The sequence below is a fragment of the Rousettus aegyptiacus genome, unplaced genomic scaffold (assembly GCF_014176215.1).
Source record: "Rousettus aegyptiacus isolate mRouAeg1 unplaced genomic scaffold, mRouAeg1.p scaffold_m13_p_1, whole genome shotgun sequence".
In the NCBI taxonomy this organism is placed as follows: Eukaryota; Metazoa; Chordata; class Mammalia; order Chiroptera; family Pteropodidae; genus Rousettus; species Rousettus aegyptiacus.
Genome location: NW_023416284.1, coordinates 22,633,748 through 22,649,648, shown reverse-complemented (window position 1 = coordinate 22,649,648; position 15,901 = coordinate 22,633,748). Strand labels below are relative to the sequence as shown.

Genomic DNA, 15,901 nt, shown 5'->3' with positions numbered 1-15,901 from the left:
TTATAAGTCATTTAAAATATCAAGTATTAGTAATGACTCAAAAATATTATATAAGCCTACAACAGAGAATATTTTCTTGCAAAATTCTTCTGCAAATGAAAAATATAAAAAATTCTGTCTATATTACATATTCTATAGCTATCTTCTGATTTCTCAAGAACTTGACTATTTAGCAACAATGTAGGAAAAAACTGGCTAATGTAAAACAGAATTCTTCCAGGCTATTTCATTAAACTGACAATCCAGACTGATGCACGTAATTTTTATTGTATCCAAACAAACAAACAAAAAAAACCCCCCACTTAAGAGAAATCATCAGTTGCGTGACAAGGTTTTGCTAAATCTCATTTTTTTTTTTTTAATTTAGCAATGGGTAGCAAAAGAAAATAATTAATATCAACAGATAATGGCAGAAAAGTACAGAAATTCCAAATACAAAAAAGCTGTTCATGTATCCCAACAGCATAACCATTATGGTTGAAAAACCACACAATATTCTTTCTCACATCTGTTTTGTTAATGAGCCAAGAATGAGGGTCTATTAAGTATCCTAGACAACTGAATTAGAAGTAGGAATGTCGGGTGAATACTGTTCATCCCAACAAACTAAGACTAAGCAGGTTTAAAAAAGATACTATTCTTAAATTATCTTTGTAGTTTTACCTTTATTAAAATAGACCTATCACTTGCCTTTTTCCCTTTATCCATTAAAAAGAAAAAAAAAAACTTGTTACTTAAGATCCTAGTTTTAAATATTATAAGAGAAAATGTTTTGTTAGGTTGACAAAGTATTTAATTCATCTTTCAGGTAAACTCTCAAGTATTTTAAGACTATGGAAACCAATGTGAAAAGAAGCTGGTTGTGAAATAAAGCAACAGTATTCAACTAGAATCCAACAGCTTATGACAATTTGGCAAGAATTCTACTCTGAGCTAGGGTTTTTCCACATACAACAGAGAACTCTTCCAGGAAATGTCCCCTACACAGGGCCCCAGGTCTCTTTGCATACTTATCAGCCTAGGCTTATAGACTCACACAAATACAATGTTCCCAATGGACAATATAAATTAATATAAATTAATTTTAAAAATCAACCTATTTCATAAAATTCTCCAAAATAGCAAAAGGAAGTACACTCTAGAAATCATTTCATTCATTCTAACCTCTTTCCTACATTACTTAATTTCATTTTTTTTTTTTAAATAAAAGATTTATTAGTTCGGAATCTGGTTTAAAAATCTAAAGAGTGGTCGGTCATATGAGGTTGACAGAATGATGGATAAGTTTTAAGTCTTCATCATGTTAACTGAATTACATTTGAAGGTTACATGTATGTTTTTTCCTTTAAAGTCTTTGTTTAGAAGAAAAGTTATTTCTTGCCACCTTTTTAGTTTTCCCTCAGGGTGATACTGTTATAGAAATTAAATTCTAAAAAATCAAAATAATCTTGTACATTTTTATAAGTCCCACTGCAAGTGAAAACCAAATACCCCGCCCCCCACCACACACACACACACACACACACACACACCCACACCCACACACACAGTGTCATCATGGCCACTCCCGAGGACCACAAACTAAAATTTAAGTGTTAACCAGGTAGCCAAAACAAACCTTTTCCATGTTCACAATTAATGCCCTTCAGATAGAGCAGCATTTTGACTTTTTTTCCAAGACAAAAACCTACAAGTGAGAAAATTTATATAATAAAAACACTTCCCAAAGTGATTAGATTTATTTTAAATACCCAACTGAGAACCTAATGGCATTTGTTTTTAGTATTTTGAACCCACTTTTATCTACTTCATTCAAATCAAGCTTCCATACATGAAATTTTTGTTCCCTTGGAACTTGTTCTCCAATGACTTTTCTTACTGAAGAATGCATAGCCCTAAATTAACTATTATTCAAACACAAATTTAAGAGCATAACTAAGAAACACAGTCTATTTGATTTTGCAACACTGTATAAGGCAGCTACCAAACTTGTAAAATCAACTTACACACCATTAATTTAAAGGTAAATGTTTTTCTTCCATTGGTAGGTAAGTACAATTCCAGTGGCCCTAAGCAGTAGTCTGACCTTACCTAAAAATACAGACTAGAATAGTAAGGTTCTAAAAAACAGCTCCTCAGAAGTGATAACTCCATGAACATTTCTGCTTCCCCTATTCATACTTTATTAGGAACTAAAACATAACATATACTCTTAGTCCAGTTGTAATTAAACAATAAAAAACATCAAAGTTTCATCAGAGTTCCCCTAATGAGTCCTAGGCACAGATGCTAAACTATTAATTATTTAAAAAACAATTGTGCCAGCTTTTTTGGTTAATTAAAAGTTCATAGGTCAGTAGATTGTACAGGACACCCTTAAAAATCACTTAAAATATTCCATGGAAGAGACTAGAACAGGGAAATGTTAACTTTTAGTGAAGAATGATTCACTAAGAAACTATAGGACCTGTATTCAGAGTCCTCCAATGTATACACATTTAAGCTTTTATGTATTCATAAAAAAAAAACCCTAGAATTTAACATATCCTGTCATAAGATGATTCCCAAGAATCTCCACACGAAAGAAAAACTTAAAACAGAACTGGAGGGCCAAAAGCCAACACTGATTTAATAGACTATTAGAAAATATTTACATCTTAAATTTTTAAACCAAAACATGTATCTGTCAAGTTCTTGATTTAAAACTTAGTTGCACATTTTTCCAAGCTGTGCTTTCAATTTCATATGTAGTGTAACAATTGCATGTAAGTTTCAGGAAGAATGAAAATAATGAGGACATTGAGCTAAATTATATCTTATCTTCATTATTAGAATACAGTCACCCATGTATAAACTGCAATGAAAATAAACTTTGCATTTCAAGATGTCCAATTCTTAGCTCAAGAATTCACAGGAGCATTTACTGAATCATACTTGGCTAGCTGGACCAGTTGGCTAGGTGGTTTTACTTCAGAAGAATTTTCTAAGATGTTATCCATATATCTGGGCATAATTTCATATGAAAACCCCAAAGTTGAAAAAGAAAAAAAACTTTAAAATTTTTTGAAAAATCTTTAAAAGTTTTAGGATTAATAGTGTTTAACGTTCATGTTTTCCAGGCTTGTCAACAGGACAGTTATATTAATTAGAGAAAACTCTATATACTAAAACTTGTAATAAACTCCCTCACTACCCCAACCTCTACAATTTCTGAGTGCTTTTGCATCTACCTGACAATTTTATTCCTCTATCTAATCAACAAATTATTATTATGTCACTGATTTCTTTTACTTAAATTTTTCTTATCTCATATTCAGGTACCTCCCAAACTGGCAAGATGAGATGTGAGATTCAGGGGCTTAGGAACAAGACATCTCCTACAGTCAATATTTTGAAAATTAACTTGTAAATTCGTGACTGTCTGGATGAAGCATACTTTCAAATTTAACATACCAAGTATAAACGATCCTTTGGAAAGCAAGCCATTATGTAACTAATATCTACTTTATGTCCCTGAATTACTTAAGAACCATAAAGAGTGCTTTTTCCTTCAAAATAAGTACTGCCCAAGTTGCAGTTTTTTCTCGACTACTGTTTTATCCAAGGACAAAAAGGTTTCTTAAATTCCCAATTTTCAGGAATATGACAGCCGCTTCTCTAAGGAATAGAGAATGAAAAATAAAATACTGTCAGCAACTTTAAGATCCACCTCCTCACATAAGCAGTAATCCAGGCTGGTTTGACATTTTCAAGATCCTCAGGAACTATATACCATGCTGCCTGCTCGCGACACTGCCACAATCAGAAGAGAACTTGGGGATGGCAGAAATGCCATCTTACATATGCACTTTATAAAACCTATTTCAAACTTAATTTCGTCTGTTATCTCACTGTATCTTCGTAACTACCTTAAGAGGTAGGGTAGAGGGTTGGCCGCCCAGCGCCTCTACGGGACAGACAACCCGGTTAAAAGGACACGCACACCATTACATCCCCGACCGGAATAACAAAAAAGAAGGCAAATCCTTCTAGACGCCAGGAAAAGAAGAATATTGCCGAGAGAACCCCAAACTTCAATACTTTCCCCGCCCCGCAGTTTCGCCTACTCGGTGGCTCCGGGAAACTGCGGTGGGGCTGCGGGAAGGCGGAGGAGGGGCCGGGCGCGGGGCGGAGAGGGGGAGCCGCCCGGACAGCGTTCACCTCGCGCCCCGGGGCCGGCTGAGGGAGCGACGATGCTCTGGAGACACCACCACAGACCGAGCCAGAGGCTCTCCCACACTCACCTGCGGAGCCGATTTCCATTCATGGAGCTGGGGGGAGTGCTTCGAGCGAGAAAGGCGCCCGCCACTGGGGGCCGGAGGCGGTGCAGGGGGCGACGCGGAGCGACAGGCACTCTCACTCGGCCTCGAGGCGGGGTGGCGACGGCTTCTTCTCAGGAACTGCACTCCGAAAGCTCTCGCCAGGAAGAGCCGCCGTCGGGAGGCAGCACGCGACTAGGCGAGAGGAAGGAGAAGCGTGAGGCGAGAGGGGAGCTCCGTACGGAACTTGCGTCGCCCGCAGCCGCTTACGCTGCCGCTGCCCCTCCACGACTGCGGCGCCGCCGCCGACCTCCCTGGGGGCCGCCCCCGGAAGCCCGCTGGCGTCAGTTCCGCTGCCGCGGCTCGCCCGACGTCCAAGCCTCGCCTCTCCGACCCAAGCCGTGCGGGCGCGACGTCGGTGCGGACGCGGCTGGCGCTGAAGACGCAGGGGAGGTGTTGGGAGGGGGCGCGGAGCCTGGGCGGAGCCTGGGCACGCGCAGCGGGGCCCGCCCTCCCCCGGTCCTCCCCTGGGTTATGCTGGCCCAGTGCAATCCCGAGGGGCGGGACTCTTCGCACCACTCTGGTGCGGACCCGTGCCTGCCTGCGACATCGCGGAGGGCGGTGGAGCTTACCTGGGGAGGAGCCTACCTGGAACGGGGGTGGCAGGAGGCGCAGGGCCACCCACCTTCCCGTGCCCCTCCCTCCACGCCCAGTTCGGGCGGCCCCTCGCGCCGCCTTCTCAACTTGCAGTCAAGTAACCACAATTGAACACGCTAAGTCCGCAAGGCTGCTTTGATGACCATTTGGGGGAAAGGGGATGTACAGTTTAGCTGGGGAAATGATTATTAATAAGCAGGACATTACACAAACATCAGATCGAATAATTTCCATTTTTAAAACTCTTTAATAGTGCCTCGTCACACTGACATCCAAACTCCTTTCCAGGGCCGAAACGCACGGCGTAACGGGGGCCCCGCCTTTTTCAAGCTAGACTTCACTATGCTACAGCTATACTGGTCCGCCTCTAATTCCCCCAGCACATCTTTCCGACTTCGAGCCTCTCAACTTTTCGGTTCCTTTGCCCAGGAACATTCTCTCCACCCTCGCCTTCTTTTTATACCTTAAGACTATCTCAGAGAAGTATTTCCCGGTATGGTGGGGCACCCGTTTTTCTGTTAAGAGTATTTTCTTAATCCTGTTCCTACTTGTAATTTGTTTTACTACTTTATTGTGTGCCCCTCCCCCACTAGAATGTAAGCTTTATTAGATTACCAGGAGCAGCACATTAACTGGCAAATAGTAGGCTCTTACTATGTTACCTTTAATGCAAGCTTATTTTATTTAGGCCGACTCATGACTTGTCCCTAGGTCCCTAAGCATCAGTAATGTTTAGACTTTTAAAAGTCGAAGTACATTCTTTTTTTAAAAAGAAGCTTGGTCTAAAAAGGAGAAAGTATCCTATCTTCAACTTCTCTCCCTTCCTCCCCCCAATCGCTGCGGAACTTTGGACCAGTTACTTGAGCCCCTGGGCTTCAGTTTCCTCCTCTGAAAAATGGAGAGAACATGTACCTTACAGCTGTTGTGAGGTTAGAGAATGCATATAAAGCACAGAGAAAACCCTCCCTAAATGTCAGTGAATAAAAAAGTATTTACTATATTTACCATTTTAAAGCACTTATTGATACACCTACCGTAAACACTTCATAGATGGATGGGATTAAAACCCACATCAGATTCCAATTCTTTCACTTCTTCCCACCTGTGATCCTTTTTACTGAAAATGCCCTCCCCAATTTTAAAATGTCAAATTAAATGTCACCAGATAAAACATGGTATCTTCAAAGCTATTTTCAATCTTTGATGGTACACAATCCAAGTCTATAGCAGCATCTGACAGGGTAAATATCAACTGTTGTGCAAGGGTCTATCACACCTTCAACCCACAATTCTAGGACTGGTTCCCTAAATGACTGCAGGCTTCTTCAGCGTCTCCCAGAACAGACATGGTGATGGTGATGAACTGTGGAGAGAGGCCACTGTCTTCTTTGACATGGATAAAGCTGGAGTTAGACTTTCTAATTAGGTCCAATTTAATAAACGTCAATGATGCCTTCCCATGTACTTCCGCTTTAGAATGAACCCATATGAAAGGTTCATGAATTGTAGTATCAGGAATTGGGAAGGCCAAAAATGTTTGAATGATTCTGCCAAAAGCATGCCAAAAGTTGTATGAGGCTTTCCTTAACCACATGCACACCCTATTTTTGGATAGCCTCATTCTCAAATGAGTCTTGCTCTTAAGGGCATAAAATGGAGTCTTTGTGCAACTCGTTAAGTGTCATAGACCCAGTACCTAGAACAGTGCCAGAGCCTGGCCCATAGCAGCACTCTGTAAATATATGTGGGATGGACAGATGGATGGAGAAATGAGTGGGCTTCAAGAATGGGACTCAGGAATCAGGCTAAAACCCTGCCCTCATCCCATGTGGCACTGGTTGTTCTCAGAAGGGAGAACTATACAACAGTACAGAAATCTCAGGGGCAAGGAAATGAATACCTGCTGAAAGTTGCATTCCTAAGATTTCTGTGCTAGATAAACATCACCACTGGATGAAGAGAGCAACTAGATAGAATCCTCTCCTCTCGCATAGGTTAAAGTTGGACGACTTGACACTTGAGTTCAAATCTCTTCTCCTATACCAGTTTTTAAAACAGCAGAAAGGAAGCTACAGTTAACCTCTAACCATCACAGGAATTAGAAGGGTCAACTCCTGTGCAGTTTAAAACTTGCATATGACTTTTGGCTCCTCATAAACTTAACTACAGATGTCCCTCAGTATCCTAGGGGGATTGGTTCCAGGGTCTCCTGTGGATACCAAAATCCATGGATGCTCAAGTCCCTTATATAGAACGGTGTAGAACAATGTATACAGTTAGCTGACCCTCCACATCCGCAATTCCCAGCCAGGGGTTGAAAATACTGTTTTTTGATCTGCAGCTGGTTGAATCCGTGGATGCAAAACCTGGAGATACACAGAACCAACTGTATTTTTATTGAAAAAATCCCTCATATAAGTGGACCCACACAGTTCAAGCCTGTGTTGTTCAAGGGTCAACTGTACTTTGTATTGCAGTAGGTCATAATATAAAACATATTGGCTTTAGGGACAGAGCTGAGAGTGAAGGCCCTCTGCTACTATCTATGATCCTAGGAAGTTAATCCGAGCCTCACATTCCTCATCTATAAAAAAACAGAGGACTATGTAGAACAGACAGTGCTGGATACTCAATCGAGAGCCTTTACCCTGTTCTTTCTTGCCTAACAGACATGACTTGTCTTTCTAATCCATATGACTTAGAGAGTAACTCCTAATTAATCTAAGTCACTCATGATGAATGATCTCATTTGCTTTGCCAATGACAGGAATGGGAAGATGGCCTATTTCTAGCATATGAAACTTGAGGACAGATGTGTTGAGGTTTCCAGGGATTTTCTTACTTTAAATGAAACACTGTAAGACAATGTTATGTCAGCATTTCCTTTCTGAAATTACAGTACCCATCTTGGGACCCTGAGGTGAACCAGCCTGAGGATAAACCAACATAGAGGACAGCAGAGCAAAAAAAACTGCAAGAACCTGGTTTGTTGGTATTATCATTAAGCCACAAATTAACCAACCTCGTAGCCATATTAAATCAAGACTTGTCATGTAATAATTTCCTTATTTAAGCCAACTTAATTGGGGTTTTGTTATATGCAATTGGAAGTAACTGATAAACTACTTCACATGAATGCTGTGAAGATGCAATTAAATAAGATAAACAGATATTGTACGAAAAAATCTAGCTAAGTATTTCAAAGAACCTAAGCCCTTCGTTATCCAGTTCACTTCCATTAACTCATAGGCCTTTTCCAAAAAACTGACTGGGAGCTCCCACTGCCTCTTTTAAGGAGAACGTTACTTGTCTTCAGATGGTGGGGAATCTGGCTCCCTAAAAGGGGGCCCTCAAGATTTTTTGTCCCAAGAAGATATTGCTAAGAGGATAATGTTGAAGCTGCTATAGTCCAGAGCAAGAGGATGGTGTGTTCCAGCACAGTGGGCCACACTGGCCTAAAAAACCTTGGTACAGTATGCTGGGGAAGGCAGTCATGGTGCTTAAGTGGGGAACTTCTAAAATGTACCTCATCCCCAACAAGTCCACTCTCTCAGCTCCTCCTTGACAGAGCTGCTTTATAGGAGTGCTCTGTCATGCTCTGTGCACTTTTTACACTTGCCAGGTTTCTTTAGCCTATATCCCGAGGAATAAATATTTTGAAAGCTAGAAACAAACAGGGAGAGCTACCTGCTACGATTCAATGCTACTTGCCAGTTAAGTAGTATAGACAGCAGTCTGGGGATGGCTCAGACTCAGAACTTGAAAATAGTCTTCTCTTTATACTATAACCCCTTCCTTCAGCCATCAAACCCAAACTGCCATGAAATTCTGGAGTCTGCTAAGCCAAGAGATACTCAACAAAAAAACAGCCTCACTCTACTCCAAGCCACCTGTCAGACAAGAACACGCTATATGTTATCAATTGACAAGGCAGAGAGGGACGGCTGCTAAAGCAATACTGAAACGGGATGTCTAGGAATGCTAGGACAAGCCTTAACTTGAGCTCCAGGACCAGACAAATCACGCTTTGGGCTCCTTCCGTCTGCTTCTCTTGAGTAGCAACCAACAGCCAAATCCTGAAACCCTTTTAACATCAATCAATAAAACTAGAATTTATGGCAAAAGAAGTGCCATAATGATCATCTTCCCACTTGCTCTGCTAAAGGCTATAAATTTAATCTTATTTCAATTGGGAAAAATCTCTTCCATGTTCCAATTTGTTCTTCAAGTTCAACCAACCTCACTAACAGTTGCTGCTGAAGAGGGGCAGGGGTCTGGTCTGCCTGGCTAGCTCCCAAGGGAATCTGGTAGGTGGTAGCCACAGGTTAGCACTGCTATTTGAAAAGTCATAACACTTGGCCTCCAGAGGAATGCTAGGCCCACTTATGTACAATTACTAGCTGCACTGAAAATTTTTCACTGGGCCCTGTGCCAGAATCCTTCTCTCAGCAATCTTCCCACAGAATAACAATGCTCTAGCAGTACCAGGGAGGGATGCCAGAATTTACAAGCTGGACAATCGTGCCATCAGCTTAAGGTACAAACCCACAGAACCTTCAAGTTGGGGTGAGAGCGAGAAAAGATGATGGTAATCTGGTTAAGTTTCTGCTTACCTGAAGATTCATAAACGCTGAGTCCATCCTATGTATCACCTTCTGAATCCCTGTACCCCACCCCCCTATATTCATAAACCAGATTACTAGCTCATTTTGATTCTATTCACAAATTTATGCTATGACCATAAAATGACAAAAATGAATAGAATGCAGTTTCTGCTCTTAGGAGTTCAAAGGCTCTGGGGGAAACAAGTCATGAAAATAAATAGAGCAAGCTGCTAAGTACTACTGAGTGCATTGGAACACCATCTATGACACTGGTTAGGAACAAAATTAGGTTTGTTTATTTTATTCTTTTACAAGTATCTCCTGAGGACAGGAGGAAGCTGGAGGTGGTGGTGGCGGTTGTGGCGAACAACTTGGAAGTCCTAGTCTTAGCCTCATTCAAATCAGGTTTTTCCAAAACTCATTTTCAAGAAACACTGGAGAATGACCATAAAGTTATAAAATCCCAGAGAAGATGGGGTGGAGGATGGTAAACTGAGTAGAAAAAAATGCCACCTCCTAACTGCAACAGTTCATGTTGTTAATCACACCCTTCTTGGGTTACCTAACCCACTCTTCATTTTTCTCCCATCTCATTAAATCAGTCAAAAATATACAAGGTATCTACTAGTGATTTGACAATTATTTTTAGGTTCTGCTTCCTCTACTCATCCCTTAAATTGTGTTTCCTAGAGTTGTATACAATGTCTCTCACTCTAATTTTTCTAAACCATCGTGTTCATTCCTATGGCTTTAACTATCATCTATATGAGTATAAATCTCATATCTATAATTGCAGTTTTGTAGTCTTCCCTGAGCACCAAAACTGTTAAGTATTTACTGGAAACCTTAACCTCACTGCCCCATGGGAACCTCAAAACTCAGTCTATACAAGGCTAATTGTCTTTCTTCACAAAATTCTCCACCTTCCTTTTATAGCCTCCCCTCTCCCCATCTTGGTTAGAGGAAATATCCCAATACACTCACTTGCTCAAGCAGAAACCTGGGCATTAGCCTCTACTCCTCTCTCTCCCTTCCTTCCATCATCCATTCAGTCCTATTAAGTCTATCTCCTGAGTGTTTCTCAAATGTGCCCTTTCCTCTCTATCTTCACTGCTATAGCCTTGTTCCAGTCCCTCATTATCTCTCTCTTGTACCAGAGGACCATTTGGCTACTCATATCCCCCAACAAACTTTAAGTTCCGTAAGAAGACAGTTTTCCTAATTTTTGAATTACACCTGCATTTTCTCCCACAATACTGCTGGACACAGTACTTCACCTGTTTGCTGAAGAATAAATGGAGGTCCTGTGAAGTTTGATTACATACAATCTGCAGTTTTAACACTCTGGAATTTGTTTTATCCTCTTTCCTCTTTTAGAAGTGATGATGATTCTGTTCTTGTAATAATCTATTATTCTAACCTAAAAGCTATCAGATTTATAATTAATCCCAACAGTATGTTTTGCTAATAGAAAAAAAAAGAGAGAGAGAGAGAGAGAGAGACCGCACTTTAGAAATAGAAGCCACCATTCTTTATAAAACAGAATTGTGCTGCTGCTGTTGCTTGCTTCAGAAGGAACTGTACATTATAGCTGCTGGGATAATTTTACAATAGACTGGACAAAGTACAGCTCAAAGCAGGACACAAACACAAGTCTCAAGGGAAACAAATGCAAACAAGTACACAGCTGTGGGGCTCCAGGGACATTTCCCTATCCATGCTGGACTTGAGAGGGACAAAAGTTTAGAAACTAAAGTAAAACCCAGAGTAGTCACACATGCCCACCAGATGGTTGCTAAGTGCCAAAATCACACACCAATCAGGTTGGACTGTGTGCACAGAAAAGTCATTTCATTTTTCCTTATTGCTACTACACCAGGGGACTCAGTGCATTGGACACATTGTCTTTACTTGCACAATCCTTGGAGAGTTTATTTTCCTTTTTAAAGAAGGAAATCTGCCATTCCCACCTTATTCCGATTTTTGTTTTGTTTTGTTTTGAGCCATTCCATCCACTCCCTTTCTTGGGTTCCCAAACAGCAGCCAGAGATTCTGAGTCAGTAGGAGTAAGAGGAGAGCACCAACCTAGCCTGTCCCTGCTTAGGGAGAAGGCAAGTCCTAATAAATTGAGGAAAAGAGAAGAAACCAGAGTATCCCTTCTCCCCAATCTGTTTCAAAAGCTAAACAGAAAAGAGTGCCCTGCATATCCCTGCCACAATCAGACTTTAAGGAAGGTAGTCCAGCTACCATCCTGGATTGACCTAGGCCCAGTAAATATAAATAAAAATAGTTTCCCCCAATGTAGTTTCCAAAACTGCATTTTTGGCTAGTTTGAGATGACTTTCTACCCTGAAGGGAAAGGAACTTCCATACTTGTTACATATGACACCAGGTCTAAAACATTGTCCTACAGGCCTTGCAGATATTCCATGGGCCAGCTAAGTCAGTGTCCCCTTGGCCGCCCAGCTTGAGTGCTAGTCACATTTACAAAATTCTGGACAAGAAAAAGAAATGCCCAAGAACATTGTTGCTTTGCCAAAGAAGAGCTATCTAGTAGGTAGGAACCAAGAGCTTTTTAGAGAGGTCTCACACTTTTAGGTATCTTCTTCTCAAGCATCATTCTAAGCCTAAATTCCCTGCAACAAGAGCCCTGGGCTTATCTCCAGAGGCCAGCAGTAGCACCGCAATCCCCAATGGGTCAGGCTGAACTGGAAAAATAATCAGGGAGCAGAGCTCTTCTTCCTCCTCATCTTTTATCCAGATTCTCTCCATTCACTTCCCATCACTCTCTTCTTCCTCCATGTCTATCCCCTAACTGTCCAATCCTGAATTCTCAAGTAGCTCAACCCTAGCAGATCTTCAGGAAAGAGAAGCCCCAGGTAAAAATCTAGAAAAAGCAACGAGAGGAACCAACTCCAAGGAGTGGACAGGTATGGAAATTGCCATAAGCCCCCTGATTTCATGCCATTTGGGCAGGCCTGATGCTCTGCCCTAGTGTAAGCTTGAAGGCAATCCAACCCAAAGAGGATATTACTGGGCTTGGGGAACAGGTTCTTGGTCTTCTGCAGCCAAAGAGCTAAGCCTGACCTTGCCAGCTAACAGCAGGATCATCACAGCCATGCAGAGAATTCATCATTATTACATAGGCAGATAGGCAGGCAGATCAGCAAGCAAGCTGAGTAAATTAAGAGAAGAGAAAAAAAGAAAGAAAGAAAGAAAGAAAAGCAAGCCGGAGAAAGAGAGAAGAGAAAAAGCAAGGCAAAAAGTGGAACAAAGGAAGCAAGAGATCTGTATAAGATGATGAGGCTAGGCTAGGGTCATCTCAGCACTTCATCAGAGCTTGAGTGAGAAGCACCACTTAAACTGACTCTAAGAAAGCCAAAGCTCGTTGCCAACATCAATTCCCAATCTGCATGCACCACTTTTCAAATAAGAATAATCCTCAAGGTCAAGGGTATTTTTCAAGTCTCAAAGATTAAAAAAAAAAAAAAAATCAAAGCAAGAAGTTATTTTCTTGCCATCACTCAAGCTGCTTCTCTTACTTTATTTCTTGAATGGCATGTGCAATACCAGAGGGTTTAAAAAAAAAAAAAAAAAAGATGCATTTCAAGCCTCAGCTCCAAACCCGACTAGAGAAAGTGAGGCAAAGAGAAAAAGAAGAGAACACAAACTTGTTGCTGAGGGTAGGTGGCTACCACTAACTCCCTATGGATATTTGCAAATGCTGGTGAATGACTGGACCCTCCAGGAATAGTGCCCTGATCCCAGCCCCAAATGCACCCAAGAAGAGAACATGCAGAGCCCATTGTCCCAAGAGAGCTCCCCTCTCCTAAGGGTGACTGAATACGAAGTAGACAATATATGAAGGCGATGGACAGGGCAGATGGAGTGTTGGCATCACTCTCTTTAGGCACTTGTGTAAGGAATGTAGGCTCTCCAGTGAGATGCCTCCTCCCAGAGTTCTCCATTCTGGTGTTTAGCTGGGCTGTGCCCATGGAGCACCCCATGCTGTAACCAGAGGAAAGAAGCAAAGGAAGAGTTACTCAACAGTCCTGATGCCTTTCTCCATAATCAATGTTTGTGCTACGTTTTGTGAAGTCGCTGAACAAAGTAGCCAACCAGAACAGAACCTGGGAGAGACTTTTGCATAGCAAATCTGGGTCTGTACAAGGGCTGCTGGGGAGGGGAAATAATAGCTCTAACTATACAGGTCCGGATTTAAACCGGCCTTCCTCCGGCTGGTCTCCAAGCCTGAGCTAGGTCTAAAGTGTCATGGCTTCATCACCAGATCGGGGCAAACCCAAGCCCAGGTGCCTCAAAAAGAGGAATTTCCACACTGAAGCTGCAAGTTCTCATCTCGTGGGACAGGAGAAAATGAACAGTCAAGGAAAGAGGGGGCCTTGCCTCAAGGCCAGGAGGCACCAAGATAGAACCCCCTACTTTTCCAGTTCTGTAAGACAGCCAAACCCCATCTCTATCCAAAGAGACAAAAACAAACAAACAAACAAACAAAAACAAAAACAAAGCCCATGCCACCCACTCACATGCCCTAGTGGGAAACTGGGAAAAATTCATTTGTGTAAACAGAAGCAATAGGGAGCAGCAAAATCCCCCAGCCTGTTCACAGGACACACTGGAATCTGGGATGAGCCAAAGTATCAGAGAACAGTCCAAAGGAAGGGAAGATGCACTTGCAGGAAAGGGTGCAGGGCAGTGCAGAGAAGGGATCCTGTAGCAAGAAAAAGGTATTTTCTGCACAGAGGAAGGATGGAGCCCAGGCCCCACCTTAGGGAGATAACCACCCCTTACCTAGCCAGGCCAAGGAACAAGTCAGGTACATAATTCCTTCTAATGGCTCAATGTTTCTGGGATGTAAACTCGTAGGGCATGGGAGGGATTTCCAGATTTTGGCAATAGACTCAAGTTATGGTATAAAAATAACATTTAGTTTTTGCTCTTGTTTTCTTATTTTAGACTTAAGGATTGTTTGTTATAAGACACCCCAGTTAAGAAATATTGAAACTTAAAGAGACTTGACTATCAGGGGAAAAAAGAAGCCAAGAGTGAGAAAAGCTATGAAAGTAACTCTAGACCCAGGCAGGTGGGAAGGTGGAGGGGGACAAGAAGGAAAGGAGGCATAAGTAGAAAGGCCAGAGGCCAGTTATCTCAGCAGCTCCAAGACGTGTCAGGTCTGAAAGTGCAAATGTCAATGGATTTTAACCATCTTGAGGTTGTAATCTTTTAAAAAGCTCAATGAATATGGAAGTTAATTCCTTCAATGCAAAATAGCTGGCGCTCTGGCTGGAGGCTTGTTGGGTTAGGCTATTTCTTCCCGACCTACCTCCTCTCCCACCCCCACCCCATCCCCCCAAAGAAAGGTACAAAAGGTTGCAGTTCTGCAGCATTACCGTTACAGGGAAGGCACTGGTTACCCACCAGCAGGGTGGAAGGAAGACAGGGTCGTGTCACTTCAGAGCTAAGTGCCATAGTGCCTTTAAGTCTTATTAGGGGCTGGATGTCTGTCAGGGAGAAGGTGTAAGGTAGGGTAGAAAAGGTGGAGAGAGCGCAATAAGGGAAAGAGGGGTGGCAGTGAGGGGAGGAGCAACCAAAACCATTGGCATTAAAAATCTTCCTACAAACTGGATTCTCAACCCATTAAAACACCTTCTATCCTAAAATATTGATCTGGGTCTGGTTTCGTTTTTTCTTAAACAAATCTAGACCTTTTCTGATTAAGGCTCCTAAAAAATCCTTCCCTCCTCCCACCCACTTTCTCAAGCCCCTCACTTTCCCATCTAAAATATCAAACCCGAACCTACCAGCTTTTGTCCGAAGGGCTGCAGAGCCAACCTTACCAGGCTGTCAGGCATGAGTCTTTAGCACTGTGAGTCACGTGAGACACCTGTGTGTATGGTGGGCACCAGTGCTGCCCCTCTTGGTCCAGTGGGGTCAGGGCCAGATGTGACAAGATGAGGTGAGGGATGGGGCGGGGGGCATGAGGTGGATATCAGATTTCTGGCTGGTGATCTGGCTTACTGGCCCTGTTCCCCGCCCTTTTGCCCCCTCTGTAGAAGGCCTTCTGCATTCCTCCCTACTCTACCTCCCTCCTCCCTGCTTCCTCTGGATTTGGGCGGCACAGCTCTTGGGACTTGGAAAACTTTCTTCTATCCAGTGAGGTAACAGCGTTCTGCCTTCACGCGAAGTACATGGTGCGCAGAGTATCCTGGTGAACCTGCACGGCTTTGGCCAGGGCCTGGGGGTCCCGCCCATTGCTCTGCCCCGATATGTGGCTTCCCTCTCCACTGAAAAGGAAAAATGAAAGAAGTCCTTCCTGGTGAACTG

The 15,901-nt window shown here is 42.4% G+C and overlaps 2 protein-coding genes across 5 annotated transcripts in view; both read right to left on the bottom strand.

Annotated features, from left to right (window-relative positions):
- AGO3 (argonaute RISC catalytic component 3) overlaps positions 1-4,609 on the bottom strand; it is a 98,154-nt gene extending 93,545 nt beyond the window's left edge. The window contains exon 1 of the mRNA XM_016147238.2: positions 4,284-4,609. Coding sequence (XP_016002724.1) covers positions 4,284-4,302 — 19 coding nt within the window. The 5' untranslated portion in view covers positions 4,303-4,609. The remainder of the gene's footprint in view (positions 1-4,283) is intronic.
- A 5,223-nt stretch (positions 4,610-9,832) lies between these two features.
- Positions 9,833-15,901, bottom strand: part of AGO1 (argonaute RISC component 1) — a 35,248-nt gene continuing 29,179 nt past the window's right edge. For all 4 annotated transcript variants that reach the window (XM_016147251.2, XM_016147250.2, XM_036231636.1 and 1 more), the window contains one exon: positions 9,833-15,861. In XM_016147251.2, coding sequence (XP_016002737.1) covers positions 15,753-15,861 — 109 coding nt within the window. In that variant the 3' untranslated portion in view covers positions 9,833-15,752. The remainder of the gene's footprint in view (positions 15,862-15,901) is intronic.